Source organism: Pectinophora gossypiella, chromosome 14 (genome assembly GCF_024362695.1).
Source record: "Pectinophora gossypiella chromosome 14, ilPecGoss1.1, whole genome shotgun sequence".
NCBI classification, from domain to species: Eukaryota; Metazoa; Arthropoda; class Insecta; order Lepidoptera; family Gelechiidae; genus Pectinophora; species Pectinophora gossypiella.
In genome coordinates, this window is record NC_065417.1 from 14,166,433 (window position 1) to 14,181,200 (window position 14,768).

General features: G+C 36.2%; 1 protein-coding gene across 4 annotated transcripts in view; it reads left to right on the plus strand.

Moving 5' to 3' along the window:
• The window catches only part of LOC126372754 (facilitated trehalose transporter Tret1), a 70,509-nt gene that overhangs the window by 43,600 nt on the left and 12,141 nt on the right, over positions 1–14,768 (plus strand). Inside the window, exon 1 of one of the 4 annotated variants that reach the window (XM_050018626.1) lies at positions 205–374. The exons of 2 other annotated variants lie outside the window; for them this stretch is intronic. In XM_050018626.1, the coding sequence (XP_049874583.1) occupies positions 309–374 (66 nt within the window). In that variant the 5' untranslated portion in view covers positions 205–308. Of the gene's footprint in view, positions 1–204; positions 375–6,149; positions 6,453–14,768 lie in introns of those variants that run through there. One more of the 4 variants, XM_050018628.1, reaches the window with a different exon arrangement.

Consider the following 14,768-nt stretch of genomic DNA (forward strand, 5'->3'; position numbering starts at 1 on the left):
GTGCAATAAAGATAGAAATAACTTTCATCATTTGACATCTCATTCTGTTTTAAAGTTCATTCACCGTTGCAAAAAGTCCCATACTCTCTCGAGGGTTTTTCAAAAACTTGTTAAGCTCGCGAATTTTATCCTCATTATACGAGGAAAATATACCGAACCAATATAAGTATGGCCATGGAGGTAAGTTCGTCATTCGCTATACAGCCTTGGGGGGTATAGTGTCCTGGATTTCACACACTTACTCAACTAGTTTTTCTTAGTGGTTCAGTGGATATTTTGTGGTAGTGAAAAGTGTCTGTTTGGACAAAATGGTGAAGGATAATGTGGTTGAACTTTTGTCTTTGAAGAGGCTCTCCTCGATGCATAATAGTCGGGTACGTAGAAACTTTATTGTGTCCACTTTAGGCTGCTTTCTCACTTACTATCGTTAGATTGTAGTGAAAAACAATACTATTTTTGTAAAAAAAATGCAATAAAAAAGTTGTACTTTATATATAGGTATATTTCAAAGCTGTAACGACTGTTAGATATGAAAGGACCTATCCGTCAAGCAGTAACGTACGCGTAAGTACATTTGCGTAAATTTCAATTTAGAAAAATACCCAGAGACTGTTTTAAAATAATTGTTCCACATTATTTAATCTACAGGGAAACCAACACTACTTAAATATAATTATTCATTAATAATAATGAACAAAGGTCCACGATTCTAGTACCTATAATAATAATATAGGTACACGCGGTCACGGTAGGTCAGCTCTGGAAGAAGTCTCTTTGTTTAGAGATAACCTTACCTGTCTGATTTCTTTGTATGTTCCTTGTGACTGTTTTATTGTGTACAAATAAATAAATAATAATAATAAATTTAAAAAAATGGCTTCCCTCTCTGTTGATGTCTGCCTTCTTTGTATTTCTCTTCTTCTTCGGTCTTGTTTTGGTCGTCCCCTTCCCTATTACCAATTCATCATCTCCGTAGCATTATCCTGTTTTCACAGGGTCCGCTTTCACAACCTGAAGACGTGACATGTCCGGTTTTTCACATAAGCGACTGCTTGTCTGACCTTCCAACCCGCGAAGAGAAAACCAGCCCAATACAGGTTAAGTCACATACACTCCGAAAATGCATTTCTCTATTACCAATTATAATTATTTTTCGTTATATATAGATAAGTACACGATGTTTTACTAAAACAAATACGGGTGAAATTGATTCTTTTACCTTGTCCATCTGACTCCATGACTCTTGGAGCAGATTTATCTTTACATTTGAAATCAAATAATACTTACACGGAAAAAACATAAAATAAAATGTTAACAAAAAGTTAAATAGGAAAGCTAGCATAGTCAATCAGAGCCATAGATAATCTGTATTCATATACCTACATCGGATTTTACCAAGCACCAGTTTAATAAATAGGTATTTTTTTCCGCGAACTCCGTACAAAGATGTTACGAGTATGTATCGTGTTATGTATGATGCAAATAATGTCGTCAGCTATTGTTTTTAGACTTACTTTACTTTGTCATACCCACATATAGAGGTAGGTTTCACATAGGTACGTGAATGTATAATATACACATATAAATGTATATTATGTACATTATAAATCTCATAAATCCTTAATAGGTTGGACTGAGCTACAAATCATGCATTTTTTGCCATGAAAGAGTGGACGTGTGCAGCATACAAAACCACATAATCTCACAACTATATCCTAATAATAATTGGAGTAGTCAGAGGTACATTTATCGCATGATGAACTAAGTACTCACATCTCACCGGGCTTTCTGTTAGACCAACGTGATAGGTGATACAACTGTGTGTCGATCGAGCCAACTGTGTTAGCGAAAATTGCACCAAAGATAAATGAATAACTCATTGGTGCAAGTTCGGTAGCGTGGTTCGACGGCGCTCTCCGATTGAGAAGCAAGCCGGTGTACCATAGGACACAGTGACTATACACCATCATGCATCATGCGTAGGGTATTAAAAAAAAACCCGCACCCGGAAAGCTCCTTCTGTGTGAACTAAGCTTTAGACCGCTGCAAGTTGGTAACAATATCACGCGGTATGTCCGCACTGATCATATCGTAAAAATTGAACATAATTGCAATGGTCTCCGCGACTCGGCTTTCACGTTCGATAAAAAAAAACCTGCGGCGAACGTGCGCGAACGCATGTGTGGGTTATAAGATCAGTGACCGGCCTCATCAATCCTACAGGGTCTGCACGACAACTGCGCCGCGAATTATATCGAGGACTTCGAATGCAATCTATGTAGATAGACGTCGTACGGCAATTAGTTGCAAGCCCTCGATATAATTCGTGACGCGCGCGATGTGGTTGTCGTGCGGACCCTGCTGGTGTTAGGATAATTTGTTTTTTATTTATGCTTTTGTCCTGTTGTAACTTTTCATGTGAAAATAACTAAGAAATTAATAAATGAATGATCAAATATTCATATAAAAGTCTTTTAACGGCCACTTAGACTACAGTAATACCCAGAGGGGGTGAGGTAAATCTAGCTCGCCGCCCGATACGAATTGGTGCGGGGCGAAGAGTTACCATTCTATAAGCAGTGTTGTTCTTTATTCTACGTCACAGCGGTGCGACAAGACCCATTCAAAAAGCGACGCGGTCCGATCCACTTGCTTTCCGAAATGAGTAAAGACAGATTTGCTTTTTTTTATTTTTATATTGGCCAAGTATGTTGACTCAACTATGCCTGATGGTAAACATAGAGAAGCTATAATTGCAGTAGCAAATGAAAAGCAACACAATGAGTCAGTTTTGAATCAGTTGCGACTACCATACTGGCCTACTAGGTGCTTCTTCACGCTTTGCTTAAAGGACACCATGTTGTAAGAAGGAGGGAATACTTCAGCCAGCGGCACCCCGTTCCACTTTTGAATGGCGAGAGAGATAGGAGTTGAGTTGATTATGAATGAATAAATGTTTATTTTGGATATGGAACCATAGGTGTTAGTAGGTACAAAAGAACCAAGAAGAAGAGAGGACTTACTCCTCTGCTCATCCCAATGGAGGTTACACACGTGAGCTACATAAGTCTGCTTGTCATCCAACATACTTAAAGATTATACAATTGCCTGAAAAGAAGCCTCTCAAAGATTAAAGATTACGAAATAATACCACGAACTGTAGATTATCTTGACATCAACAAGCAAACAGATAGCTGAAGATAGTACGGTTAAATAAAAACAGTGTTATGTAAATAATTATATATGATTAGTGGAAAATGTAGTATTTTTCCATCAGACACCTGCACCTGCTTGAAAGTTTTTGAGTTCATACGGGTTTTTACGTCTATGGTATAGACTTTACAAGCAAGTCTACAATACGTCACCTCACAAATAACATGTACTTACTCGTATGGGATTGATATAAGACGATATGTCAATCGCATACATTTTTATCACTGCCACCACACTGGCTAGCTGCCTCTGATTTATTTTTTGACGTGACTTATTGTAGATTTGCTGCAGATGGCAACTACTTGGCCGGACAAATCTCAACTTGGCTCTCACCCGGTACAAAATTTAAGACAACAGGCCTGAGGGTACCCAGTGGGGCGCGCACCTCGGCTCAGGGTGTCGTCTGAGAGGAAGAATATTTGAAAGATTAATTCTTTCACCTACCTTAATGGGTCGATAGCGATAAGCGCTGAATGAGGGAAATCGTCGACCACGCAGGCGGGGTCGGTATCGGAGTGTCCAGCTATTACACCACTGAAATAAGCAGTCACTTTTCACACTAGTCAGTCATAATAAAGTTCTAGTGAAAATGTAAAAAGGACCTTTTATTATCTGTTATAAAAGAGAATAATACGTTTATATCTTTCATTATATTATGTCATATCTTGTAATTTTATTATAGCCATTTAGTACGACTATAAAATTAAGATTAATGGCGTATGTCATAGGTAGGTGATTCCGGGAATTCCCGGTATTGAATGTCTCGAGAATTCCAGAAATTTTTGATTATTATTTTCAGTACTTACCGGGAAATATATCCCAATTCTTGGAATTTTTGGCACTTTCTTCTTTATTTATTTATTATTTTAGTCGTTATATACCTAAATACAAATGCGGTTGGATATCAAAATGCAGGTAATTCAAGGACTATCTAGATGGACCAGATGTCAGTGAACGTCCTCAATAAATGTTACGACTTCGTTACTTCGGCAATTTGGCAATTATGCCGTGTGGGTGGAAATATCGCGAATTACAGTCAATTAGTGCACCGTGCAATGTCTGACTCTCTCTTAGATCTGGGGAGCTTGTATATTGACAGGAATCCTATCCTGTGATTGGCTAAAATAACAATGACTTGACAGGAGATTATTTCAACCACACGATTACTCTAAAGCACATGCAGTGATGTTACAGACACGATTTAGGTAACTCCAAGTAAGACGGACAAGGTTTTTATTCATTTCAATACGTGGGAATCCCTAAAATCCGTTTAAAACCATCAAATTCACTACTGAGATCTAAAATATATCTATGTAAGTATTTAATATTATCTTTTACACTTTGACAAAGTGACAATTTGTACAAGGCACACACTTTGTAAAATACTTACATAGATATTTTTTTTCTCAATAGTGAATTTGACTGTTTTAAACCGATTGTCTTTTATATAGTGTAAAAGATGTTGTATTATGCACAGATTTTTGTACTTTATCATTCTACCTTTCTCATTTTGATATCATATATCTTTTATAATAAACTTTGATATGCCATCGCTATAAAGTAAGTTTATTGACCGGTTTGAAAATCAACCAACGACTCTACGACCACATCGAGATCTTCCAAAGTGCACGTTACAACGCACGTTTCAATCGGTTTGATCAATCGATGCACATGTCTTATCTCGAGTTGACGTATCGATATTGCACGCGCAAGGAAATGTACTGAACTGTGACCGGAGTAATGTGGAGTCAGCGTATTTATATCTTTTTCGCATGGTCTAAGTACATTTGCTTATCAACATTGAGTACTCAATTCTTTGTTGATGGCTAATGGTGGTATACCTACTGTTGTCATAATGTATCATACCTTACTGATAAACTGTCTGATAGCCTTTCTATCGGAATAAGTAGTAAAACTATCAATTACCCTTTTTTGACCTGACTTATTGTAGATTTACTGGAGATGGATTAGCTTTTTTTTACCTTTGATGGGTTTGCTTTTGGCCCCAGACTTGCCTGAAGGCATTGACGAGGCCTAAGATGGAGCGAGCTCGCCCAGGAGGTGCCTGTTCACTCTGGCCTTGAAAGCACCCGGGTTATATGCATTCGGAAATACAGAAGACGGTAGAGTATTCCACTCGTTGACCGGCCAGAGCTATTAATAAGCAGAAATTCTATCTTGCCAGAAGATCCTGCCTAAATGTGCTGATAGACTTTCCAAAGTGGTGAAGCAAGCCCTAAGACTCTTTACCTTACACAGACACATACCAAGGGTCATTGAACTTTCATTCATATTGGTATGACACTTGGAATCAGGATATCGCTTGTAGAGTCCATCCTTGAAAGTGTTAAGTATGATGCCAATAAGTATTTTTGGGCATCATCATCCTTTGTTTAGCATATTCACAGTTGCAATATCCTTGTAGAATGAATAGAGAAATGTCTTTCAACGATTTCTCCTTGAACAAATAAGAAGTTAATTGTTGGTAATAAACGCTAATAATGCCCCAGACTAGTTTATGGTCAAAATGCTCGGTGCATATATCTGCATATTTAAATACCTACAATGCCATCTTTGCACTAATTAGTTGTAAAGCTTAGTGTAAAACAGAAACATTAAACAGGTATTCAAAGTATCTTCTCTCTTAGGTATACCTATTATGATATTTTATATCTTCGGCAAAACTATTAAGAAAATCAATGTGTAAGAAATTTTCCAACGGAAGTTGTATAAAACTTCACAATAAAGACCTAAGTTTTATATTGGTCATTACTATTTCCAAGTATGTAGTTCCTTTTTATTAGTACGCAGCATTAGTAAACAAAACAATGTAAATTAGCCAATAAACTGTCGCACGCCAGTTGACATAAGTTGCGTACGTTATATTTCCTGCTGTACGTCCTTACGCCCGATCCGATATATGTCCCCACACTAGCGCCGTCGTCAGTACGTTCGCGTAGTTCAGGAAAATAGGCTGCCCACAGACAGTCTTTGCCTCGCGCGAAAAAAAAAGCATCGAAAGTATTCCGCGAATAGTCCGAAAATTAAAAAACAAAATCGGAATTTTGCGTGGAACAAGTTCGATTTTTGAACGTGTAAACTTTTTTCTTCGAGAGAATAGAGTCGTTTTCCCGCCAGTTTTATTTTTTTCTTGCCGGAAAAAGTAACAAAGTGGTAATACGTGAAAGTGGAAATATTCCACATCTCGTGTTATAAACTTCATTGATAATTGTTATTAGGTAAGTTGTTATTATAACTGTTACGTCTAGAGTGAATTCTCTGTTTATTGCGAAATAAGTAGACGCCTCGCGTCTAGGGGGTTGAATTGCATACCTACTGTCTACAGTTTCTGATTCTCCCGTTTCCATGATTATTATGATGTTTACGATATAGATGATATAATTATAGTTAGGTATAACTCGTTTCTATGAACTAGAAAGTTATTTCGCTAGTGCAATCTCTTTCAAGCGACTTATCTTGTCATCAGTGCTAATTATTAATTCATAAAAATAAATATAGGCCGGTACCTATTTAAAACTGAAAATGTAATAATTACAATAATAAAATATATTCTTTAATAAGAACACAGCCAGGACACACAATAAGAAAATATAAAAAAATATAAAAGGGCGCGACGCAACTCAAAGTCGGCCTTAATGCGTGGAATATTTTACAGGACAACAAAAATATCGAACATTTGTTTAAATATTATGTTGATTTGATATTGATATTTTCATAAGAGCAAGAAACGCTTTGTTCCCATGCGTACCTACGCGCAAATTATAGGTAATTTATGTTTTACTTACTTCATTGGAATGTAGATTTTTTTTATATGTAGGTAACATTAATTTCCTTGCTTCAGAATAAGTCCGCATTCTTATTAGTTAATTAATATGATATTTAAACAATATAACTTCAGTTTATATCCGTATAATTTTCTTAACTTTAAAAATATACTTACTCGGTTCGATTTGGAGCATGCTTAACAAAGAAAAGTTAATTTTCTACACTGATTCTACGTTTTTGAAATTCCTTTAAGAAAAACCTTTGAAATAATTTACCACTTAACACGACTTACCCCAGTAAAATAAGAATCATGTGTTCTTCAAAGAAAATCAGTTAACCATTAAATAGTATGGCGTAAAAATATTTTGAGCTAGGTTCCTAATAATTAATTACGTCTCGCCGTAATAAAATACTCGAGCAATTGTATAATTAAGTACACAAAAAATATAATGGTTCCGTAGTAAAGAATCGTGATGTAGAGAAAGTATTTCTTTTTAAATATTTGATTCTAATTACCTTTTACTCTCACGTAGGGAAGGTAGAGTTCATTCCTCCTTCTCTCGTATATTAAACCAACCAACCTCATCAACCCTGATGTCATGGTTACTATTCCTCTATTCTTCTTCTATCGTGTGGGTTGTGAGGTGGATTACCAACCTCATCAATCCTGGTGTCAGGGTTACTATTCCTCTATTAGAACTCACTTTGTTTTTCGGATCTACCAGTCACTATATCTTACTTTAGAGATGAAATAGCAGAACTACAAAACTAAATACCTAATGACTATTTCTGTATAATGTGTTTACATCTAGATATTATTATACTTAGATCGAAAAATGATTTTAAATAAGTATTCCTAATCTCTTCGCGAAAAATTACGCTTTTAAATTCGATTTGCGTCAGATTCTGATTGAAAATACAAACAATTAATTCAAGGTGATCTTTAGATATACTAAAATGATCATGAGTTCACGACTGTATCCTAATAGGGGTAGTCAGAGGTACATCCATGGCAAGATGAGTACCCACACCTCACTGAGCTTTCTGTTAGACCACCGTAATGAGTGGTGAGCCGTTTACAATGGTCGAGCCAACAAAAAGTAAATGGTAGGTAGGTATACTACTAATAAATTTAATCAGTAGTATCATTATGAGGATAATAGGTAAATTTAAATTTTTGGTCACAACCATAAAGCATATCATTTAACTACCTTAATACTTTCACATTTTTGCGTTGATAAAATATTTGTTATCGAAAGTGACAGCCGTTTTATGGCCTAAGGCCAAAAATAATAATAATAAAAAAATATTTATTCAGAAAAAAAGGTATAATTTTTTATATAATCAGCATTACATTTTTAGGGTAAGTTTACATTTTTTACTGAGTTTACGTTTTTCTGAGATAATATCTATGATTCTTACAGTAGGCAAAACTTGTATCGTAAGAATCATGTTCATTACGTTTATTAACAACAGGTTAGTACATACTATCTAAGTCTCCGCTCTGGAATACTTGGTAGATACATATCATACAGTTTACATGGAACGAGATGGCGAACATCATGTCTTATAAAGAAATCAAGGAATTGGTTCCAAATAGAGATGAATGGAGAATGTGTACTTAGCATTCAAGACAATCCGGCCAAGTAGTTAATGCCATCTGCGGCAAATCTACAATAAGTTACGTCAAAAAAAAAAAACAATCAAGACAAGAGCGTTAATGCTGATGATTATCACGGACATGTCGCGAAAGTCTACAGAAGTCCGTGTGGATTCAAGAAATGTAAAAAAACCCAATCACCTACATTTTATAGCCGTATTCAATAATTTTGTTCAATGGCTTTTATCACATGAAAATTGACCCCTGAATTTGTTATACTTCTATCATAACCTAGAATAAGAATCAAGTATAGCGTGAGTGGCACCAAAACGAACCTAACTTTAGGTTAACCTACTACCTAACCTATTATGCTATCAGGCACACCTGTTTGACATAAACACTCGCTTTTATTATTCAGATAAAACTATAAAGTTAGGAATGTAGGTGGTTACAAGTTTATAAAAGTAGTAAAGCCTGTACAATTTTGTAGATATGTTGTAGTCACTTCTAGGATAAATTAGGCAAAGAACGAAACGAATTATTTTAAATTCGGCGTTTGGCTACCTTTAAGTACTCCTAAGCATGACTAATATATACATAGAATAGAATAACTTTATTCCCAAAACAGTGAATGTTACAAAAGCATTTACATAAATTAAGATTAACAAAAAATTGGACATTGATTAGGCTACAGAAAAAAAAAAAAAGATTAACAATTTGTGACTAGTAGCTTACATTGCCCAGGGAAATGGGACTGACTCAGCATATTGTTGCTAAGAGTTGGTACGAGTACCCACTCTCACCAGCACTGATATTCTGCCAGTACCCAAATTACGCTTATCAATTGGTAATAAATGAATTGAACGTGCCAACAAAAAACCGTGCCTTGAATTGTTTAAAAACGAAAAAATAAATTAATAAGTAAAGCTAACAAAGTATAATATGAAAATCAGTTGTATGCCAAGGGGTTAAATCATGTAACATCAGTTAAAGGCCGAAATAAGCATCTAGGTTAGCCCGAAAGCGTAGGCCAAACTAAAAACAGATAGAGAGTGGCATAGAGCAAGACGAGTCTCTTTGGATAATAGGAGAGATAACAAGAAGACAGAGACTTTTTTTTTTTGGTTTTCCTCGAAGGGTAAGGCAAAGGGAACTATGCCCATACAGCCATGTCTGACGTGTTTTTTTCTTGATGATTAATGAAATGATGAAAGGTGATGATGATGAAACCTAAGCCCCCACCCTCGGAGTAGACTCCTACTCCGAACCCCAAACGAATTAACTCAAAAGTCCGCATAAACTTTTGAGTTTTGAAGCGGCTTCCCGGCACGAAGCGAAAATAGGCAGATACACTTTGTTCATTGAATACTCCAATATAATAACACTCGCGAATGTCTTCCGACTAACTTAATGCGATCATTAACCACAAAACACCACTTCGTATAAATTATTTAGATTACTCCATGAAGAAAGCAACTGTCCCGTTCCCGTTTCCCGCCGAAAAGCCGAAGACAGAGACTATGCTAATAAAAATACATTACACATAGACAAAGCAATATAATATTTATCTACTGTTAATAATAATAATATTAAAAACCCTTTCATCATCATCAGCCCATTAACGTCCCCACTGCTGGGGCACGGGCCTTCCCTATGGATGGATAGGGAGATCGGGCCTTAAACCATCACGCAGGCCCAGTGCGGATTGATGGTTATTAACGACTGCTAATGCAGCCGGGACCAACGGCTTAACGTGCCTTCCGCAGCACGGAGGAGGTCGAGAAAAACACTTTATTGTACACACATAAAATTTACAGGATAAACTTATTCTAAGGTGGGCAAAGGCGCCCTTATCGCTAAGAGCGATCTCTTCCAGACAACCTTCGGCAGAGGATATAGTACACTTGTAAGTACAGCTGCAGTGTAGCGCGCAAAAAAAGTAAAATAAAATACTAAAGAAAAAAAAAAGAAATGTATAATAAATATATGTTCTGTTGCGCCTATTTCCCACCGGGATAAGCAGAGACTATATTGTATGAAATTCCACTATTGTGACATAGGTACTTACTTTGTTTCTTCCACATTCATCAAACGTTTTATGCTCGCACGCCGGTATCAATTAGTAGATTTTGCATTATACTTTGCAATAGCTACTCTACATCTAGACACGTGTAAAAATTGCGAAAATTATTGCAAATGACGTATCAGGCTATGATTCTGATGGGATTTTAATGATATACCTACAGCAAAAAGTGTCATCATATCGTCTTATTACTAAGTTTTTGCTTCAAGTTTCCCTGAGACAATAATAACAAATTTTGCAAAACAAAAAAAATATATAATGGCTCAACTCATACATTGATAAAGTGCTAAACGGTCAAAACATTACGAGGAAGTCCTTTGTTAAACGTAAAATGATTATCATAATTATCTTATCATCTAGGTCTGTCGTAAAATTCACCTATATTTTCCCGATTTAATTATAGTATCTACCTTAGGATAAAGAAACCTATAGAGTTGTTTCCAACGTGTCTTTTTACAATACGTCAAAACACGAAATTACTATGGAATTCTGATGAAAAAGCAACCTGTGACGTCATCGAAAAACGTGACATAATGTCGCACATATATTTTAGCTCACGACTATATCCCAATTAGGGTAATCAGAGGTACTTCCACCGCAAGATGAACTAACTACTCACACCTCACCGAGCTTTCTGTTAGACCAATGATAGTTGGTGAGCCGTATCGCCGTCTATAATGGTCAAGCCAACTGTGTTAGTGTCAATTTTAACAAATATAAATATAAACTTATGACTATAAAAACTACTTATTAAGTATAAAAATGTACTATAAACGTTTGTAATACCTACCTATGTATAGATGTATATGGGTGGATGTCTTAAGTATGCATCACATGTCCCTCATATCCTTATTATCCTACTTATAAGATGACCTTAATTGATTTACTATATAAATTAAAATAGGACCTCCCATATAAGCGTTTACGACGTCTATGCCGCTGAATATGACCATATCTTTCCATCTTCGGATATATTTTATGACTACTATTTATTAATACATTTTTCCGGCTTGCTTTTCAATCGGGGAGCGCCGTTTCGAACATCGGTACCAGACTTGCACCATCATCATCATCATCAGCCGTATGACGCCCACTGCTGGGCATAGGTCTCCCCCAAGGATCTCCACGACTTGCACCAAAGAGTTATTAATTTATCTTAAGTGCAGTTTTCACTAACACAGTTGGCTCGACCATTGTAGACGGCGATACGGCTCACCACCTATCACGTCGGTCTAACAGAAAGCTCGGTGAGGTGTGGGTACTGTTCATCTTGCGATGGATGTATCTCTGACAACCCTGATTGGGATATAGTCGTGAGATTATGTCATGGTCTTATTATAAAATGAGATTGTTTTTATTTTGAGTAATTAAGGTCCGGTTTATTTGAATATTGAATCGGTAACATAACATGTGTGTTGCATTATATGGGTTGTTCCGTACGGAAGCGCGGCTAGGTCGACAACTCAGTAAAGGCGAAATTACACCCGCAGCCGCAGCTAAGATTTAATGTATGTGAAACAAGTTTTTTGGCCGATTTAAATGATGAATTGGTTCTTGAATGTGTGATTCAAACTTGAAAAAGGAATAAAAAATACACAATTCTACTTGATAGATACGAGTAGATAAGTACGTTCTATTTTTGAATACTTACCTACAAAAAAGTACGTCTTGTGTTTAGTAATGAGATGACGCATTCTGAAATAAAATATCTTAGAAAGATGAGTAAGTAGGTAGGTACTTACCGTAATGCTTACTGCACACAAAGCCGAGCAAGAGAAACAAGCGGGCGGTAATTTGTATGAGTCCGCATACACGAAATTACGTACTTACGTTGTATACTTTTTATTCTATGACCCATCCCCCTTATACCACTCTCCTGGCCAAACTCTAATAATATTTTTAAAATATATATTTTTTTAAATAGGGCCAGCGCGGTAAGGCTGCTAGTGTCATGGGCACTTTTGGGCCAGGTTTGACACGGAGTGGGTTCTAGGTTAAGTAATTTTAAGTCAGGTTATTAGACTTTTTGTAATTTTGATTATTTACAAGTTTATGAATTAAGTAACAATGATTTTAAATAGGTAGTCCACTAAATTCGACTTTAAAGAGTTTGAATTAATAAAATAAATAATGTTTGGATCATAGTGTAGAGTAGATACTTCTTATAAAGTGGTGGTAAGCTGGCCCCCTATTATATGGGACTTAACCATAGCTGACAAGGAGTGGATATATATACATGTGCTATACATAATCTGCCTACTAAATCCGCACAATATCCCAGGAAGAGGAAATAACTGAAAACCAGCGCTGGATGGTGCCATAGTATGGCTCCACATCATAAGCTGAGCCACCTTTGCCCGTATTCATAATATTTGTAATTACCTAGTTCCTAAAGAAAAAGGTAAACTGTTACTGGCAATGAATTTATTTCATCAATCAATCAATAATTCCCTATTGCACAAATACATAAGTAAGGAAATTTACAACACGTACAAACGAATAAAATAAGCACAATAGGCGGCCTTATTGCTAAACAGCAATTTCTGCCAGGCAACCTTAAGGTGAAAGAACTTTATGAACTGGAGTGCGGGATGGTGCAATACAAAAAAGAACTCCCGTCCAAAGGACTGATTATACATCTTATATGCGTTTCCTGTCTTCCAATATCATTGGATTCGACACTTAACACTTATGTCGATAGTGATGTATGTCGTTACGTTGTCCGGTACCCAATCACTTATATGGCAGCTAGAAGATACCATAAATGGTATGCAGTAATCAGACAGACGGCCTCCGTGGTCCAGTGGTTTGAGCGTTCGGCTCACGATCCGGAGGTCCCGGGTTCAAATCCCGATGGGGACATATCACAAAAATCACTTTGTGATCCCTACTTTGGTTAGGACATTACAGGCTGATCACCTGATTGTCCAAAAGTAAGATGATCCGTGCTTCGGAAGGCATATTATACGCCGTTGGTCCCGGTTACTGCTTACTGATGCTAGAAGTAGTCGTTACTCGTTACATGAGCCATGTCAAAGGCCTTAGGCGGTTCAATAGTAACCCTGACACCAGGGTTGATGGGGTTGGTAATCCACCTCACAACTCACACGATAGAAGTAGATTAGACAGAAACATTCGGAAATCTTGCCTTTTTTATTTTTTTCTATTTAAATAGGTACTTACATTATCTATTATTATTTCACTAACATAGTTTATTAAGGGCCTATTCTTACTTATAATATAATGGAGTCTCATTTATTTCAATAAATGTTATGAAAAAAAAATAAAAAAAAAATTGTGTAGAAGCATAATCTAGATAAAATGACACCCAACAAAGAGATCAGATAAGTAAGCACTAGGTATCTATCTGTAAACCAGTGAAAGATATTATATCTTTAAGATGGTCCTATCTGCGTGTTTTTTTTATTTTAGTACACACCTAAGCATTCGTATGTCGAAATAAAAACTACTTGAAAAAATTTGGTGTCAAGATTATTTTCACAAAAGACTTGCAAAATGTTTTCGTGATTTTTTTTTGTGTAATAAGTTTTTTTTTTGTGAAAATAAAATGTTCGGTTCCGGTTTCGGGTCAAATGTGTTTACCGCAATAGCCTTCCCTGTGGTAGCTCCAACATTGATAGTAGCTAACGTAGTTCGTGATAGCCTATCAGCATCTACATCTTCATTCACGGTAAAGTACCTAACATAAGGAAAAGATCTTCTTTCAAAAGGGAAAAACAAGTAAATTGGTAGTCCTTGGGAGAAATAAGTACTTACATAGTTAAACTGCCATTTAGTAGATACCCATTTATCACAAACATGGTCTTAACTTGAATCATATCTTCGATCACTAGGTGGGTAGACAAATAGAATGTCTTAAAATGGATAGGATACAACTTTTTTATAGATGGGATACTTTCCAGCTAGTCAAATCAGTTTTCCTCACATTTTGGTTGCTTGGAAGAAATCGCTTTAAGCGATACAGCTATTTGCCATTTACTAGTTAAGTCACTATTTATTTTAGTGCAACAAAGTATACAGGGCGTTAAAAAGTGACATCGTAACGAAAACTTTGAGGGATGATTA